The sequence below is a fragment of the Argentina silus genome (genome assembly GCF_951799395.1).
Source record: "Argentina silus genome assembly, chromosome: 18".
NCBI classification, from domain to species: Eukaryota; Metazoa; Chordata; class Actinopteri; order Argentiniformes; family Argentinidae; genus Argentina; species Argentina silus.
Genome location: NC_139672.1, coordinates 15,223,108 through 15,242,402, shown reverse-complemented (window position 1 = coordinate 15,242,402; position 19,295 = coordinate 15,223,108). Strand labels below are relative to the sequence as shown.

General features: G+C 47.8%; 2 protein-coding genes across 2 annotated transcripts in view; one reads left to right on the top strand and one right to left on the bottom strand.

Moving 5' to 3' along the window:
• Positions 1-559: 559 nt before the first annotated feature.
• On the top strand, positions 560-6,029 carry LOC310818805 (von Willebrand factor C domain-containing protein 2-like). Its single transcript, XM_083689847.1, has 3 exons — positions 560-1,144; positions 2,810-2,939; positions 3,924-6,029. The coding sequence occupies exons 1-3, from the start codon at positions 791-793 to the stop codon at positions 4,127-4,129; spliced, it is 690 nt and encodes a 229-aa protein (XP_083545973.1). The 5' UTR covers positions 560-790; the 3' UTR covers positions 4,130-6,029.
• A 5,542-nt stretch (positions 6,030-11,571) lies between these two features.
• b4galt2 (UDP-Gal:betaGlcNAc beta 1,4- galactosyltransferase, polypeptide 2) overlaps positions 11,572-19,295 on the bottom strand; it is a gene marked incomplete at both ends in the record, with an annotated part of 74,407 nt that continues 66,683 nt past the window's right edge. The window contains 2 exons of the mRNA XM_083690226.1: positions 11,572-11,722; positions 17,725-17,829. Of these exons, the coding sequence (XP_083546352.1) occupies positions 11,572-11,722; positions 17,725-17,829 (256 nt within the window). The remainder of the gene's footprint in view (positions 11,723-17,724; positions 17,830-19,295) is intronic.

Here is a 19,295-nt window from a genome sequence, read left to right as displayed (position 1 = left end):
CTTCCTGTATCCAGTGTAAACATTCTTGTCTCCAAGGGGAAAACATCGCGAGATTCGCCGCCTCTCCTTTGCTATAATAATCTATTTCTAACAGAAGGTTTAATATAAAAAAAATATAAAAAATATGAAAAAAAAGAACATAGTTATAATAAAGTTTTGCAATGATCATGAAATTAAATAAACATATTTTGGCCCGTATAAATATTGTTTAAACATGGGGGGGAATTCGGACGTTATCACATCATTGTTTTCAGTTAACTATTGCAAAAACTGATTTTAAAACTAAAAATCAGTCATTTTCTTCACATTAATCACCAAAAAAATCACCATCTATAATTTCACAATGAGGAGGAGATCCACAACACATTGTAAATTGCCAGAACGATAATTGCCAGAACGACATTTTTTTCCCCATAATGTGAAAGATATTGCGCACAGATATTGACGGAGGGACGGACCTCAGTTTGAGCACTGGTTAGACTGGTAGTCACGTGTAAATTGAAACATAACCCCCATAGAGGCGTAATAACTTTCCTTCTCTCTGCAAGTTTCTGTCCCAGATGCGAGACCCGCGAACGCAACCGAGAACATTGCCGTTCTGTATAGGCTACTGTTAAAGACTATTGTTTTGGGGAAATGTTATGACAATTTTACATTCTGTAACAATGTGGAAGAAACTTCTCTACATTCATAAACAGTAGCCTAAAGTGAAACGTGAAAAAAGTTTGTTTTATTGCCTGAACATTGGAACGTACTCAATCTTTGTGGTAGTTTTGGATACTTTTTTGTCATGAAAATGCTTTCCAATGCGCGCTACCGATCGGTGAGGATTTTACGGTCCGTGGTGGCTCTTCTGTTCTGTCTCCGGTCCACCGGTCTTGCCTTCTCGGTGGCAGGACAGGAGAACACCTGTGATGCGAACGGCAGCGTCTACTACGTGGGAGAATGGTACTTTCTCGACTCGGACCACTGCACGCAGTGTGAATGCACCACAGAGGGCTCGGCTTGTGCCCGGACGGAGTGCACCTCTCTGCCCGCCGCGTGCATCCATGTCAGCCACTATCCGACAGACTGCTGCCCCCGGTGCGAGAAGATAGGTTGCGAGTACCGGGGAGAGGTGTACGAACTGGGACAAAACTTCCAGGTAATAGACTTGACTCTGTTAGACTACATGGCATGAGATGAATGTTTGCATAATGCTTTGTAATGTCTTCTCAAATATAGGCCCTATACATTTTCTTGAAAAAAAAGTATATCTAATCTGAGTTTATATGATGTGGTCGGTGATGTTACCGTCCTCTGAAATCTGTGATCCTGTGCGTAATAACGCATCTCCAACCTTTGGAAATGGTTTAAAAGCCTGACATTTCTCTTTTGCCTATTTTAGGCTATTTGACTTTTCATTTTCCCTCAGAAAAGTGACAGCAATGTGTCTCATGACCAAGAAAAGGTAACTAACAGCAGACGTGTAAGCCTATTATCACCCGTTGCTAAAAAGCATCGAAATATCATGTGGGCGATTTTTTGGCACTGAGCGCGCCGACTGGGATGTTCCAAAATGTATAAATGGCGCCACACCGTGGTTCGTTTTGGAAATGTGACTACAGTATGCACTACATGTATTGCTGCTGGTGCTCTCCGACTCAGAAGTAGCATCTAGCCTACATTGTGATAATTGTTGAAACCATCCAAACATTTTCCACTGAGACAAGCGTTCAGATAGAGAACAGCAGTGAGTGACAGGGACTGCACTGTGTGGTCTGGGGGTTGAGAGCAGAGCAGAATGTCCATTATCACAGGCACATTCTATTCCATTCCATTCTATCCTATCCTATTCCAGTCCAGTCTAGTCCAATCTATTCTATTCTATTTTATCCTATTCCATTCCATTCTATTCTAGTCTAGTCTAATCTATCTATTCAATCTATTCTATTCTATTCTAGTCTAATATATCTATTCAATCCATTCTATTCTAGTCTAGTCTATACTATTACAAACACAACACTCTAACCACTTTCCTTTGCTTCTCTTCTGATGAGAGAAACAAACCGATTGTATCCACACGCCATTATTCAACAGCCATTATTCAACAGCCATTATTCAACACAATATTATTCAACAACCTTTCTCAACCTCTTGTCGATGGATGAGAATACAAAATGACCCTGACAGAGACCCAGAGGGCGAGGCAGAGCGATGTTCGAGTGTGCTTCATTGTCTTCCTGATTAGGTTATTATGGTTAATGGCCGGGCCCCCAGGGGATAATCACAGGCTTCTGATGCAGCCGGGCCAGGAGAGGGGAGCAGACGTTTAGCCTTCAGCTCCCACTGCTGCCTCCTTCCACTCCAGTTAACCAGACCTTGGCCTCCCTCCCTCCCTCCCTCTCCCTCCCTCCCTCCGCCTCCCTCCCTCCCTCCGCCTCCCTCCCTCCCTCCCTCCGCCTCCCTCCCTCCCTCCCTCCGCCTCTCCACCACATGTGGAGATGACGGCTGCTAACGTCTTCACTATTCTGGCAGGGGAGGAAACATAACATCTCACACGTTTGACCTCTCTCTTCTTTCATAGATGTCTTTCAGAGAGGCTTCAGGCTGGCGTCTACTGTATAATAAATACACTCTACACTACAGTTGGTTATAGCATTGACTGTCAAGGACGATGTGAAAAGAACAGATCTGAGCAATCTAAAGACCATACTGTGTGTCTCACTCTCTCTCTGTGTGTGTGTGTGTGTGTGTGTGTGTGTGCATGTTTGTGTGTGTGTGTGTGTGTGTGTGTGCATGCGTGTGTGTGTGTGTGTGTGGTTGGCAGCCGTCCGAGTGCGAGCAGTGTACCTGTGACAACGATGGCATTGCCCGTTGTCTGGTGGCAGACTGCGCCCCCCCGCCCTGCGTCGACCCCCTCTACGAGAAGGGCAAGTGCTGCCCGAGGTGCAAGGAGGGTAAGTCTACTTCCTGACCCAACTTTAGTCAAAGTGCAAGGAGGGTAAGTCTACTTCCTGACCCAACTTTAGTCAAAGTGCAAGGAGGGTAGGTCTACTTCCTGACCCAACTTTATTCAAAGTGCAAGGAGGCTAAGTCTACTTCCTGACCCAACTTTATTCAAAGTGCATTTCACGTCTCTCAGCACACTTTAGCTCGCAACGGAAAACGTCATTCACAGTGCATCCGCTCAGAGCGCAGCTGGGATCAGTCTACTCCCTGAAACCGCGGCTCTTTCATACAGAGTCCCCCCTTTTTTTCATACGAGCGGGCTGCCTACAAAAGATAAACAACGGAGGGAAATGCATTTCACATTTTCACACGCAAATGCCACTTACCCTCCTGGTTTCTACTCACGCCAGCTAAACACTAATAACAGGTGAGCTCGACAGCTGCAGGAAGACAAAGTGCTGCCCGTGCTGCCTCACATCGTGTTGTTTCTACCCGAGCAGAAACGCTCCTTCATAATCAGCCCCATGCGGCTGGCCTCCTTACATTAGCGCTGACAGCTCAGCCAGCAACAATATATGAAGGTAATAATTTAGCCAAACAAATGGGAGGGAGAAATATGCCTATATCAGCGTGAGCAATAATCCACTTCACGCACCATTAGCGGTGATGAATCGTCTCGTTTTTGATGCAGCGAGACAGGTTTTAAAAGGAAGTTTATTGAGTTGTAAAATAGTCCACTGAAGCTGGATCCATTGTTTCATTGTAGGTGAACCATGTAATCAAAAGTGTATAATTTTCAATTACAGTAGCTCTAAACTCGATACAGACATTTTGGGATTAAAACATCACAGGTGTTATTATCTGTGCACAAATCACTGATCATAATGTGCCCTGCGTGTGTTTGTGTGCACGTATGTGTGTGTATATGCGTGTATGTGTGTGTGTGTGTGTATGTGCATGTATGTGTGTGTGTGTATATGTCTGCCCCTCAGGTCCAAACTGCTACGTGGACACGACTCGGAGTCAGGTGATCCCCGGGGGTGAGCCTGTGTGGGTGGACTCTTGCACCAAGTGTCGTTGCCATGACGGCCAGGATGCGGGGTACTGGGAGGGGAACCGCCTGGCCACCTGCGCTCGCGTACGCAACTGTACCCCTGAGCCCAAGCCCAGCCCGAGCCCGAGCCCGCAGCAGAACTGAACAAACCGGACCAGAGGTCATCTGGGGGTCATCACGGGGACCAGAGGTCATCTGGGGGTCATCACGGGGACCAGAGCAGATGATATGAGTCCAAATAGTTGTATTTTATTGTCAAATAGTTGAGGTGTCGTTGAGTTAGCATGGGCCCCCGATGGAATAGTCCCAGAAATAGAGCAGTCAAGGTTAATGGTAGACCGGGCAAGCTTCATCAAGTGCACCTCAAGGATTTAAAAAAAAATAAACATACATACTATTTTGGCTCAGATCTGGAGAGGCACTGATATGTAGCATGTATCATGTAGCTTGTAGCACAAACACCTTAGCAGCAGTGATATCCAGTATGCAGTTTTGCCTTCTCTAAACCCCCTCACCTAAAGGTAGATGTTGTTGTTGTTGACATTTTTACATTGTGATATTCGTTTCCATGTATTGTCATCAATGGCTACACCAGTTTCAAATAGTTGTCAGGCCAATTATCACGTGTACATTCATTTCGAAATGTTATCAGGCAATTGCCTAAAACCTGGTTTCCTTATGTATGATGAAGTTAAAGGAGGCGGTAGTTTGACCCAATAGACTCTGAAAGTTTCCCTGACCAGACTTTGAGACCTCTGCTTGTGTTTGTATTAGACAACAGCTCAGCAGGTGAAGTAGCTTGTTCTACACTAATAAGAACCCTCCAGTATAGTGTACTAGATTATAACAACCATCCTAAACAGGGGAGGCTGGTGGAGGTAGAAATCGGAGGACGGGCTCATTGTAATGCATGGAACGTGTTTGATACCATTCCTCATTTCGTTCGATGCATTACAATGAGTCCATCCTCCGATTTCTACCTCCACCAGCCTCCCCTGATCCTAAAGCGATACCTGAGGATATTTGACCAACTGTAATGGTTATAATTTGAACGGAGGTCCTGTGGCTAACAGTTTAACGCCATATCTGAACTTAATCATAAACGCGTTCATGAAATGTATGCACGAATTGTGAGGTAACGTAGGTGAATGCTAGAATAAGAAGCATGTTCTAATTATATTAACTTTGATAGTTTATACAATACACAGCTTGACATTACAGTTGTAATGCACAAGACTATAATCGACTGTAAGAATGTAGCTCTAGGTCTGGATATAAAAACTACTGTCTGCCTCCACCATCCATCACACCCATAAGGGACCACTGCATCAGGGGAGGGCGGTGGGGGTAGAAAAACCGGGGGACGGGGCTCATTGTGATGCGTGGAATAGAATCAGGAATGGTATCAAACACGTGTTTGCATGACAACGAGCCCATTCCTCATCCCTTTCATTACAATGAGCCCGTCCTCCGATTTCTACCTCCGCCAGCCTCCCCTGCACTGCATGATAACCAAAAAGGAGTGTAGACAGAGACTGTGTGTGTTTGTATGTGTGTTTGTATGTAGCTAGCTGCATATTGGTCCATGCTGGCATGGATGGAACGTATCCCAATGTATCTCAAACCCCAAACCATGTCATGTCCAACAACCATTCAATCATCATCTCACCTTTACATCTCATACAGCGGTTCAGTGGAGGCTGGTGGCGGTAGAAATCGGAGGACGGGCAATGCATGGAACGGAATGAGGAACGGTATCAAACACACGTGAGCCCATCCTGGTATCGCGCACACACACACACACACAAGTTTGATACCATTCCCCATTCCATTACAATGAGCCCGTCCTCCGATTTCTACCTCCACCAACCTCCCCTGCAGCAGTTGGTTGATTGGACTCTGTTAATGCAACAAAGTCTCTCTTGGTGATGGAGTTGAAGATGTTGTACGTGGTTTGTTTTACTCATGCCTCTGGTATTCTCCATCGCTGTTATTATCCAATCCCCAATATACACCTAAGAAAATAAAATACTTTGTACGTCCACTAACTGTCCAACTGTCACCTGGATGCATACGATATGTATGTGTGTGTGGTTTATTTTTGTGTGTATGTGTTTCTGTGTGTGGTTTTGTGTGTGTGTGTTTTTTTTTGTATGTGTATGTGTTTCTGTGTGTGTGTCTTTTTTGTGTGTGTGTATGTGTTTCTGTGTGGTTTTGTGTGCGCGTGTGTCTGTGAGATTAGTGTTGTGTTTTAGAATGTTTATTTATTACTGTGGGTCTCTTGTTGCTATGGGGATATTGGCAATTTCCATCCAAATGTTTGGCGTTGACAGTTTGGGGACGGCGCCGGCCCCTCAACAATATCACTTCTGGTTCCTGTTCTGGTGCGGTTCAGCCTCGGCGACAGCTGCAACGAACAGACTCACGGACGACCTTGGAACAACCCGTTCCTTTGGCTTTTAGTCGGCTATCACATTGTTCCCTCAACTCTAAAAAGTTCCCTTTTCTCTCAAGTCTTTTTCTGAAGTCCTATTTCTCCACAGAACAGTTTGGCTCATTCGCACGTTCCCCCTCCCTGTTAGAAACAAGGGTTGTATCCTCGTTCCGGGGAGCCTCTCAAAGCCAAGTTCAGTCTAATAACAAATCAGTTGCGCTTTCAATTTCATCCGTGGTAATATAGCGTCGTTCTTTAACCTCCCTCTGACATGCAGACGTATAAGCCCAAGGAACAGCAGAGCCTCAGCCATTACATTCACTCATTTGTGAAATTGTGTTTTTTATTATTTTATTATTTATTATTTCCGCTATCAGCTCCACTTCTTTGGAAGCAGGAGGGGTTGAAGCTGTGGCTCTGTTTCTGTTTCAGTGCTCTCAGAAGGCATCCTACTTTTACTTTCTTCCTCTCAAGAAATCACTGATTGGTGAAAAGAAATGCAGTGGAAAGGTTGCTTGCTTTGATCTATCCAATCATGATAGATCAGTTATTACTTCAAGGCATGGAGGAAGAAAGGAAGGAAGGAAGGAAAAGTGGGAGGAAGAGAGGAAGGAAGGAAGAGTGGAAGAAAGAGAGGAAGTAAGGAAGGAGGAAGGAAGGAAGAGAGGAAGGAAGGAAGCAAGAGAGGAAGGAAGGAAGTATGCACTTCCAACAGGGCTATCAAATAGCTCAGCTCCTCCTTGTATGTTCCCTCCTTCTCCCCAAAGACTGAACCAATAACAAGGTTTTAACTGGGTTCTTTGAATGCCATGGCAACAGGAAACAACGGATAAGAACACCATTACCAGCCGTCCTTGCCAGGGACTCAGGTGAAAATCATCTCATCAGACAAAGGAAACAACCATCTCACACACACACGCGCACACACACACACACACACGCACACACGCGCGCCGTAACACTCCTTTAACCATCCGATTTATTGATTGTATAGAAAAAGTAGGTTTGATATGACATTATGCATTCTATATAAGATATAACATTTTCAACATTCAATGTACAAAAGAACCTAGATAGATACGGTAAATCTTTAAAAACGCACACAGGCTTGAAGGCCTGAAGCAGTCGGTAGAACAGATGTTCGTCTCCATTGCCTTCGTCCCATCACCATGTTTCTCAGTCAGTTTCCCGCTCTTCTCAGCTCTTCTCAGCTCTTCCCTGCTCTTCCTTCAGATGACATTTCGGACCATAAAGGGAGAGGGGTTGTGGTTGCTCAATGGGTATACGGATGAAACCTAGAGGGAGGGAAACCGCGCAAAGTATCTGGCAACATGGGGATAACGGATAAATAAGAGAGTATCTGATAATCTGGCAACATGATACGGAAAAAAGTGACACAGATTTCCAAGACTTCAAAGTGCTGGACACAGGATAGCACGCAAGTACGCAAGTACACAACCTTTCAGCTTTGCTTTGACCCGTGTCTACATCAATAACATGGTTAGAAGAAACAGAAGAAGAAGAAGATGATGCCTCACAACTTCCCCAACTTCCTGAACAAAACCCAAGATAATCATGTCTGACTGTGTGTGAGGAGAAGAGGTGTTGATTTAGAGTTTCACCATATCACTGTTTTGCAGCTGGACTCATTGTGACAGACAGTCCTGGGCAGGATGTCTCTTATCAGGGGAGGCTGGTGGAGGTAGAACATCGGAGGACGGGCTTCACTGTACCGTAATGCATGGAAGGGAATGAGGAATGGTATCAAACATTCCTCATTCCGTTCCATGCATTACAATGAGCCCCGTCCTCCGATGTTCTACCTCCACCTGCCTCCCCTGGTGTCTACTTAAGGTCGTGCTGTACAATACCCACCCCAACGTCAGAAAATATAGGTTCCCTCGTTGATGTGTGTCACAGCAAATCTGCAGAATACCTATATTCAGGTGATACCATAGCTTCAATGCTTGGGATAGTGGGGGGGGAGGGGCTTACTAGTGGACCATTAAAGTACAGTATAGTGAATGACTGAAACATATTCAGAACTTCTGAAGCTCATCCATGGTCTTACGACAGACGGCGCCACTCCGTTCCACTCTGCAGTTCAGGCGGGGCGGGGTTGTGCCAGAGTGACGACACCTGACGTAAGACGATGGAAGCTCACCTGGATCTTGAAAAAAAATAAAAAATAAAATGTCTTTACAGAAATCGACAGTCATCAGTAGTTTCGACTCAGTTCAGTTCAGGGGAGGCTGGCCTGTCTTCCGATTTCTACCTCTCCACCAGCCTCCCCTGCCATGCTCCTGTAAGGAACGACCATCGAGTCCATACAGAGTCTGATATACACAGCATGATGCATACTGTAGTCTTTTCCCTTCACATGGGATATACACAAAACGCCTGGAGAAGCAGTTGGAATGACAGTTGACATTTGAAACTCGAAAGTCCTGCATTCCGCAGCCACCAGATGACAAAACATAACATAACATAACATAACATAACCGAACATAACATAACGTAACGTAACACACTCGTTTCACAGAGGTAATGACAAACAAATGATCGTAGAAGCACATTCCAGTACATGTCCAGGGCCGAGCGATGCGTGTTCACTCTCTGTGGCGCTCTGCTACCCAGGGTCACAGCAGCAACCCACACCAGTAGTAATGCACTCAGACACGAAAAGGCAGCAACATGACGAGAGAGAGAGAGAGAAAGAGAGAGAGAGAGAAAGAGAGAGAGAGAAAGAGAAGGGGGGGGGCAGAGAAGAGAGAGAGAGAAAGAGAGAGAAAGAGAGAGGCAGCGATAAGAGAAAGACACAGATAGAGAGAGAGAGAGAGTAAGACACACAGATAGAGAGAGAGAGGATTGCTGAGATTCCCCTGATATCAGTGCAGAGGACCAGTGATCCTCAGACACACAGCTGTGTACGTCTCTGACTGGAGCACAGAAACAACATTGTACTGCTAACACAGAGCACATGGAGAGAGGGATGGCGTGGAATGAAAAGAAAAGAAAAGAAAAGGCAGTGGAGGGTGTTGAAGAGAGGAGAGGAAATTACACTCCGTCTTTAAAAGGCTCTCCAAAAATCAACAGAAGGGAAGTGTCGGTCTCGGGCAATCTCTGAACGCACGCTGTTTTAAGCCTGGCCAGGAGACACCATTGATAGTAGAAAAGAGAGTTCCACGTCACTTCACACGGTACAGGAATGTCAATACAAAAAAATCCCTAGAACGCAGCATTCCTTATCTTGCCCCTCATAGAAATTCCGAAGGCATCAGTTTGGTGTTTAGGCAGTACAAAAAAAAGGAAAAAAGAGAGAGAGAGAGAGAAAGAAGAGAGAGGAAAAAGTGAGAGACAAAAGCATACGTATTCAGACGTTACACGGCTTTCATACGCAAGTGGAGGACATTGTGAAATGTAGATCTTTTTTTGTTCTTTTTTGGGAAGTTTCATTATTATTATTATTATTATTATTGTTATTATTGTTATCATTATTAGTGGAATTGGTGAATCAATCCTGAGGAAATAGCCATTATCAGTTCTGTTTCTATCACCTCAGTTGGTACGTCCCAACGTACGTCCCGTACTAGCATTGCTCATCGAACGGGCGCTATGCTCATGTTGACATGGAAACAGTATGAACGGTACATCACACGGTACGCAACGCACTTCTGCACTCGAACGAGGATGCTACAAAAACGTTAAGGATCTACGAGAGAGATCCACGGTCTCTGCTCCTCAAGAGAGACATCGGTATTCACCATTTCCTCCACAAGGTTATGAACGCCTTATAGTTGCCCAGGAAAAAAAAAAGGGGTATAGCGTTTAAAAAAAAAAAAAAGAAAAAAAAGAATACGGATCATAACGTCTACGTATGTTGGAGCGAGTGGCGATCCTCCTGTAAAACAGTTAGGTCCCATTGTCATAAAGCATAGTCTACACGGTCCGTCGCAAACGCGAAGCCTCCGTACTCAACCTCCTCCGTGATCCAGAAGCCGACCGACGAAGCCGGTCCGTCAGATACGCCAGCGGAAGCATAGCAGAGGTTCGGTGTTTCCTCAGAAACATTCCTTTTTAGTTGGTTCATATCCTCTTCCACTTAGCTCTCTAACCCGTACAGGACGACCGAGAGCAAATTCCCTCGGTGGCAATATCCTGCGCTACCCAGGAAGTCTTTGATCGCTTCAACATGCCCCCCCCCCCCCCTCGTTTACACAGATAATCACAATTCTCTGTCTTTATTTAAAAAAAAAAAAAAAAAAGAAAACTGACAAAAAGAGAAACTGGAGTTGGGGTTGGTTGGTTTGGTGCACAATGGTGCTTTCCGCCACCTATTGTCAATGTGAGGGAACGGGGGTGAGGGGTGGGGGGTGGGGGAGAGTCCTGCAGCGGATGCAGGGACACATTCATGTCGTGATATATCATCTGATTTGGGGGTCCGGAGTTCGTTTTGATTCAGGTGCCCTGAACCCGAAACCCCGACGCCTCTGTGTGTGTCAATGATCCGATATGACTCTTGTTGAACCACGTTTCTAGATACATGTGACCAGAACCCCCACCCACACACACACACACAGCTCTGTCGCTTGTGTGTTACTGTGTGTGTGTGTGCGGTGTGTGTGTGTGTGTGTGTGTGTTCCGAGAGAAGCAGCGCTGTCATCATTCCTGGGGGGTCTGAATCTTAATCTGGACTGATAAGTGATATATATCCTCCTCTTTGTCTATTCCTGAGAGCTAGTCCCCCCCAACCCTCACCATCGCCCCCTTCCCCAGGAGTCAGGGTCCCAGGTTCGAGGCTCTCTGTTGGGCTGTGGGCTCTGCAGCAGTGGGGGTCTACAGTATATCTCCACTGGGAGGGGGGGGGGGGGGGGCGTGGGGGCTGTGAGGGGCAGGGTCCTGGCTGAGGGATGGAGGGAAGGAAGGAAAGGAGAGAGGGAGGGAGGGAGGCTGGGTGGGGCGAGGAGGTCTGTAGAGGCTCTCTGTGCATGTGGTCCTCTACTCTCTCTCCTCCCTCCCTCCCTCCCTCCTCTCCTAGTCATCCTAGTGATTGGGGAATTTTATCCAATTCTATTCTATCCATCCCTCCCTCCCTCCCTCCCTCCCTCCCCTAGTCCTAGTCCAGGTCTGGTGGTTGAGGGGGGGGGTCTCTCTATCCCCTGAAGGGCCGGGGCGGAGGCTTGCCGATCTCCACAGAGATGTTGGTGTAGAGGGGGTACCTCTTCACCCCCACCACCCGGTAGGTCAGCGTGCTGATGCCGTCCCTCTTCATGGTGTTCTTGGTGTTCTGGATCTTGTTGAACCTGGATGGGGGGGGGGGGGGGGCAGGAAGGAAGCAAAAGAGACAAGGGGCGTCACGACTCGTTACCATTTCAGACGATGACTCATCGACGCTGGTTATTAAATGAATGACAGTGAAAGGTCAGTGAAAGGTCAGTGAAAGGTCAGCACGATAGCAAACAAAGAACACGTTACTGCGTGTCGGGGGAGGAGGCTGGTGGAGGTAGACATCGGAGGACGGGCTCGTTGGAATGCACGGAATGACGATCGGTATCAAACGCGCATGGTTGAAACACCGTCCCTCATTCCGTTCCGTGCGTTACAACGAGCCCGTCCTCCGATTCCCACCTCCGCCGGCCTCCCCTGCCGCATGTCTTACACACATTACCTACAAGGCTACTCTGTGTCCTGTACGTGCTGCGTGCAGTGAATCTGACCAATTTGTCCGTGCTATTCCCACAGCGGCCAACAGGTGGTGCTACGAGCACGCAGTGGACCTCAGTAGACCGACACCACTCAGCCATCTGCAGCCACTCCACCATTCATTGTCTCATGGCTGTAGCGACAATGCTCCAGCGCGCTTTAGCTCAAACATGCTCTGACTGTTTGGGTGGAGGCAGGGAGACCAGAGTACATACGACCGCTATAGAAAGTGCAGAAAGGGACCAGTCGAGCACAGCCAATCACCAATGAGCAGCGGAGGGTTCAAACAAGATGTTCTTTTTATGTGCTCGGATATAAACCGTTAGGCTAGGCTACACGAACACGAGTCAATCCCCCCCCCCCCCCCCCCCCCCCCCCCCGTGCCCCCCCCCTCCAGAAACCCCTGCGGGGGGGGGGGGAGGAGAAAGCTGGGAGAGAGCTCGAGAGATGAAAGAAGAGAGCAAAAGAGCACGAGAGAGAGATAGAGAGAGAGATGAAAGAGAGATTGAGGAAGCGAGTAGCAGAAACAGAGTGTGTTAGAAAAAGAGGGAGAGAGAGAGAGAGAAGTGGATGAAGAGAGAGAGAGAGAAGTGGATGAAGAGAGAGAGAGAGAAGTGGATGAAGAGAGAGAAAGAGAGAGAGAAGTGGATGAAGAGAGAGAGAGAGAAGTGGATGAAGAGAGAGAAAGAGAGAGAGGGAGAGAGATAGACAGATAAGTGGATGAAGAGAGAGAAGGAGAGAGATAGACAGATAAGTGGATGAAGAGAGAAAGAGAGAGAGAGAAGTGGATGAAGAGAGAAAGAGAGAGAGAGAGAGGGGGGAGAGAGTGAGAGTGGGTGAGATATATTTATCTGTGAATAAATCCATGTCGAGGTGCAGAGTAAAGCCAATAGCCTGCCTGACCGTGCTCTACCAGAGGCACCTAATCAACCAATCGCTCAATGATCTCCTGCCCGCGACAGCCCCCTGTCATTACCTCACCGCCACTTCGACTACGCAGGGTCCTGTCACCGCCAGGCCGGGCGGCGTTCTGCTCCCAGAGCACAGCAGTCAACTGAAAAACTAAAAGCTCTCCTAATGTATGTTTTGGTATCAACTCACATTCACATCAGCCCAGCCAGCCAGCCAGCCAGCCAACGGAGCAATAACACTCTCCTTTCCTCACTCCTGAGGAGATGATTTATGGATGCATGTTGAGAGGGATGCTACTGTGTGTGTGTGTGTGCGTGCGCGAAGAGCTCATATCCATTAATTTAATATGCATGAGGCCTGGCGTGGCGTGCTAGGCAGCGCTAACTAATCTTTGGGAATGGTGATGAATGGCGCTCTTTCTTCCGATGGCAGGGTGGACGCCGCACTGTTACTACGCCCCGACGCCGTCTCCTGATTGACCAAACAAAGACGCGCGCGCCGCCCCGGTAACGGAGATGTAGAGGTGTTAACGTAAAACATTTATCATCAACCACAACAACCACAATAACGACATTCGCCTCGGTAAACACCGGGCGACGCATGCCCTCTCCTCTCGCTCTCTCCCTCCCCCTCTCTCCCCCTCCCTCCCTCTCTCTCTCCCACTCCCTCTCCTCGCTCTCCCCCCCCCTCCCTCTCTCTCCTTCTCTCTCTCTCTCCCCCCTCCCTCTCTCTCCCCCCTCCCCCTCCCCCTCTCTCCCCTTCCCTCTCCCCCCCCTCCCTCTCTCTCTCCCCCCTCCCTCTCTCTCCCCCTCCCCCTCTCTCCCCCTCCCCCTCTCCCTAGGTCAGTCTGAAGGATGTCTAGGAATGTGTGGACTTTAAGACAGGCTTTTAAACAAGAGCTGCATAATCACGGTAAACTAATTAGTTAACCCGGGGATAATTATGGAGGGAGGATAAGGGTATTTTTCAAGTGAAGACAGGTACAGCGGTAGTCATTAGAGTGCAATGATAGATCACAGCGGCTTCTCTCAAGAAACAAACAACCGTTGGAAATGGTGACTATCAGGGGAGGCTGGCGGAGGTAGAAGTCGGAGGACGGGCTCATTGCAATGCGTGGAACGGAATGGGGAACGGCATCAAACACACGTTGAGAGGGAGAGAGCCTCCACTGGTGACTAGACACTATGGCTTGGCTCCCCCCTTTGCAGCCTCCCTCGACATACATGAAACACATCAAAAACAAGAAGAAGCTAAATCAGCAATGACTTAAAAAACCTAGTTATCAATGGCCTACATAGGGGGGGGGGTGGGGGTTAGAAGAGTGTCAGGTAGAAACCTTTGGGTGTTTCTTCCATGCCTGCGTCTGTTTGGAGAGATTAAAGTATATAAGAAGATAATCATTAAAAGCATCAGAGACCTTAATCAGCTGACTCAGGGCCTTCAGGGCCTAGCCACTAGGATCAAAGCACCTTGTGTGTGTGTGTGTGTGTGTGTGTGTGTGTGTGTGTGTGTGTGTGTGTGTGTGTGTGTGTGTGTAAGCCACGATCAAAGCACCTTCAAAACCCCTATTTGGGACCTAATACCCCAAAATAGAGGCCAACTCACGCATAACCAGTCAGTCAGCCCAGTCCACTGTCTGCATGTAGAAACCAGTCAGTCAGCCTAGTGCACTGTCTGCCTGTTGAAACCAGTCAATCAGCCTAGTGCACTGTCTGTATGTTGAACCAGTCAGTAAACCTAGCCCACTGTCTGTATGTTGAACCAGTCAGTAAACCTAGCCCACTGTCTGCCTGTTGAAACCAGTCAATCAGCCTAGTGCACTGTCTGTATGTTGAACCAGTCAGTAAACCTAGCCCACTGTCTGCCTGTTGAACGGCTCCAAGAGATTAGCAATTACCCCCCGTTTCAATGCTCTGTGCTTTGCCACTATTCTTCATAATAAAAATGGAGATCTCTTCTATTTCAAATCAAAACAGTGTTTAAATAATCCCCTAAGCCTGTTAACAATGGCTCCAAAAATCTGAGCGGAGGCTTCGCTAACTAATAAGGGCTTCCTTTCTCCGCCTGAAGACTTATGAATTATTTATCGGTTCAAATTAAAGGGTGTCCCTGTCTGTCACCTTCGCTAAGGGTGAGAGTGAGGCCAAGGGATTAGCGTGGAGCCTGGCTTCGGCTCGCCTCTCTACTGCTGCTCATGGAAGAGCATCGGGTGGTGTGACCGTAGGAGGTTCGAACCTGGGTCTACCGCACGCGAAGCCTGAACATGCCCCATTACACCAAAAGGACTTGGTCATGGTCCCAGGGCGACATATTGGGCTAACAATCCCTAGGCTGCGTTACGCATCACGAGAACGCTACACTCATTGACATGAAGCTGAAATCACTATCATCAACTACCAGGTCACGGACACACAGAACTGAGACAGGGAGAGAGGGAGAGAGGAGAGTAGAATAAAAAGTAAAAGAACAGATCAGGACAGTGTAGCCTCCAGAATAAAGACAAAGGAAGGCGTCACAGAACGCTAGATCAAACGTCGCCGAGGCATCTATCACCAGGCGCCACGGCGACAGACCCTCTCAGCCGAGCCGATGATTTATTGATTCTCATCAGCCCGCCCCCCCCCCCCCCCCCCCCAAAAAAAGAAAAAAAACCTCGGTCTGACCCTGCCCCTCTTTGTCTATGTATCTCAATTGGTGTCATCTCGGGGAGCGATTACTCCTGCCTGAATGAGCGTGGATGGCACTACAGACAGTCTCTTTAAACCACGGCAGATGGCAGGCGTGTGATTGTGCTGTCGTGTCAGGGCAGGCGGACAGGGATTGTTTGATAAGCAGGGTAACTGCTTACTTTAAATCCCGACGTACAATGGCTTAACAAAGCCTTCGTACAGGGTTTCATAAAGGCCTCATAGGGCATTTAAAGTTATTATCTGTTTAAGGTGGGAGCATAAGCAGATCAGAATCATTCCCCATCCTTTCACCTGTCCAACAGACACAATAGAGAAAAGCTGAATTTAGTTGTTTTGAGTTGAGTCGATTATCCATGATCAAAATTCCAAATATACCCAGATACCAGGGGAGGCTGGTGGAGGTAGAAATCAGAGGACGGGCTCATTGTAATGCATGGAACAGAATAGGGAATTTTCCGTCCTCCGATTTCTACCTCCACCAGCCTCCTCTGGACTAGGCCAAACCGGCAGCGACTGTTACCGTGCAACGCTCCTCTGGCTTCTGAAAGAAAGCCCTCTTACAACCTCTGACACGTTTCAATTCATTACACCCAGTCACAACAACAACAACAACAACAACAGCAGCAGCAACAACAACAACTCATTCATTAACATTCTCTCATTGTCTCTCATTGGCTCATCTCCATTAGCAATGAGTTGATCAGCCTCTCGAGCAGTGCTACCGGCGTCTGTTGTTGTTGCCGCTGCTGCGTTCATTATTAGGATTGTTTCAGCCACTCATCCCACTGCCTCCCTCCCTCCCTCCCTCCCTCCCTGCCTGCCTGCCTCCCTCCCTGCCTGCCTCCCTCCCTCCCTGCCTGCCTGCCTCCCTCCCTCCCTCCCTGCCTGCCTGCCTGCCTCCCTCCCTCCCTCCCTCCCTGCCTGCCTGCCTCCCTCCCTCCCTGCCCGCCTCCCTCCCTCCCTCCCTCCCTCCCTGCCTGCCTGCCTCCCTCCCTCCCTGCCTGAGTGAGTGTACTTCTGTGTGCCTCCTGAGTCTGTTATCTGTGCACAGCGAGTGGGAGGGACATTGAAATAACAACCTGTAGAGAAAAGCGAGACTCCAGGATGAAAACGGCGACCCTGTGGCGTCTCGCTTTCACAAGAGGAGGCCGGTGGAGGTAGAAACCGGGGGACGGCCGGGCGGGCCCCGCCCCGGCCGTCCCCCGATGTCTACCTCCGCCGGCCTCCCCCCGTACCTCACACGCGGCTGAAAGGGGTCGATACGACTGGTAACAGCTTTCCCAGCCAGCTCCCGCTGCAGTCCTGTGTGTCATAATTGCTCTGAATAACGAGGCCTGATCGTTGGATTTCTTTGTGCCGTCTCGCAACAATGAGACCCAGCGGAGCTGCAACCAGCACGCCACCGCTGCAACCAGCACGCCAGCGGAGCGGCCTATCGATTACTCTGTCGTTGATGGCCGAGTTCTCCATGCGTGAAGGAGCCCTCTTAGCAGAGAATAAATAGTGATAATCCATGTTTAAGAAAGCTTACGGACCGAGGTGTTATGATGAAGTGGTATTATACCGGGATATTGATGGGACAGTTGGAGTTTGTTTTTCAATGTTTTTTTGTTTTTGTGTGTGTGTGACAGTGTGTACTATGTGGGACTGGAAAGCGTACAGTGAAGGATTGGTTTCCATCACCTCTCTTCCACACCAGTCCTTTTGGGGGGAGCGGACAAGTTCACACTTAGGAAGAGGGTGGAGAAAAGGAAAGAAAGAAGGAGAGAGAGAAAGAAGGAGAGAATGAAAGAAAGAAAGGAGAGAAAGAAAAAAGAAAGAAAGAAAGAAAGAATGAAGGGGAGGAATAAAGAAGAAGAGAAAGAAAGAAGGAAAGAAAGAAGGAGAGGAATAAAGAAGGAGAGAAAGAAAGAAGGAAAGAAAGAAAGAAAGAAAGAAAGAAAAAAGAATGAAAAGAAGAAAAAAGAAAGAAAGGAGAGAAAAGGAGGAGGAGATCACACCTCTGAGGGTTGGGCTCGTTGTGCTTGTCTCTCTCGTGTTTGATCATCCTGTAGCGTCCGATCCGCACGTCCGGCCGGGACACCTTCATCCCGTTCAGGGTGATCCTAGAACACACACACACACACACACACACACACACACACACACACACACACATACACACACACACACACACACACATATAACCAGAGGAGACGTGGGTCAGAGACTCGCACGCACGCGTAAACACACACAACACACACACACACACACACACACACACACACACACACACACACACTCACTCACTCACTCACTCACTCACACTAATAATAATAATGAATGATAATTATAATAATACATTTAATTTGTAAAGTGCTTTTCATTTGAACAATATCGAAGCACATTGCTCAAGCGCTCAAGTTGTGTTGCCTTGAAGCGGTTCAGAGAATCACTATCACACCAACGAGCAGAGCAGCATCCACGATGAGACCCACGCCTGCAGGCCCTGCTGCTGCACCAACCTGCTTAATCACACATCTGGAGCTGTGAAGCAGAGTCAGACCTGACACACACACGCTCACACTCACACGCACGCACGCACGCACGCACGCACGCACACTCGCACGCACACACCACTGCCAACTCCTTTTCACCAGAAAAAAAGCAGAGGCTTCTTTGAGAGGCTTTAGAGAGGGGCCGTCGCAATCACACAAACTACTGTTCAGAGCCAAGTGTGTCATGTGTATTGTCCTTTTGTGCGCTGAGCGACCAAATGAATGTGAGTTGTATTGTATTGAGCTGTGAAAGCGGCTGTAGTGGGTTGAGGCAGCTGGAGGGAGAGAACGCTGCTCCTCCCAGGGTCGTGGCTATCATGATCAACTGATATTAATAATAATAATAATGATGATGCATTTATTTTGTATAGTGCTTTTCTCAGTACTCAAAGACACTACATTCCATTCCATGGAGAGGACAAGAATAGATAGACACATAAAAAGCAAAACTGTTATACAGTTATAGCGAGTTTAAAAAGATGGGTTTTGAGGGATCGTTTGAAGGACGAATATTAGTATTGATGTGTCTGACGTCATGGCAACCATATTCCGTATTTCTCTGACCCGCAGACATACAGCACAAGGCTGGGACCGCAGCGATATCACATAACCATAAACAGCGACATAACAATCTGAGGTAAGCCTTCACTCTAATGCTCCCAAATGGAGTAAAAACACTGTTGCAAACCCATCTGCAGCACCTAAAGCCCCTCCTAAACCCACGGCTGAAACCAGCAACACGATACCCATTTACACACTGATAAGGAACGGTGTGTGATTGTGTGTGTGCGTGTTTATGTGTGTGTGTGTGTGTGTGTGTGCCTGCGTGTGTGTGTGTGCGCGTGTGAACGTGCGTGCCTGTGTGTGTGTGTGCCTGTGTGTGCGTGTGCACGTGTGTTCCTGTGTGTGTGTTCCTGTGTGTGTGTTCCTGTGTGTGTTTCGGTGAGCGTGTTTAAACGGTTTTGTCCCTGAGACGGGATGAAAAGGTTTATGTTTGTGTGTAGCTCTGATTCTGTCTGTAACCAGTCTTATGG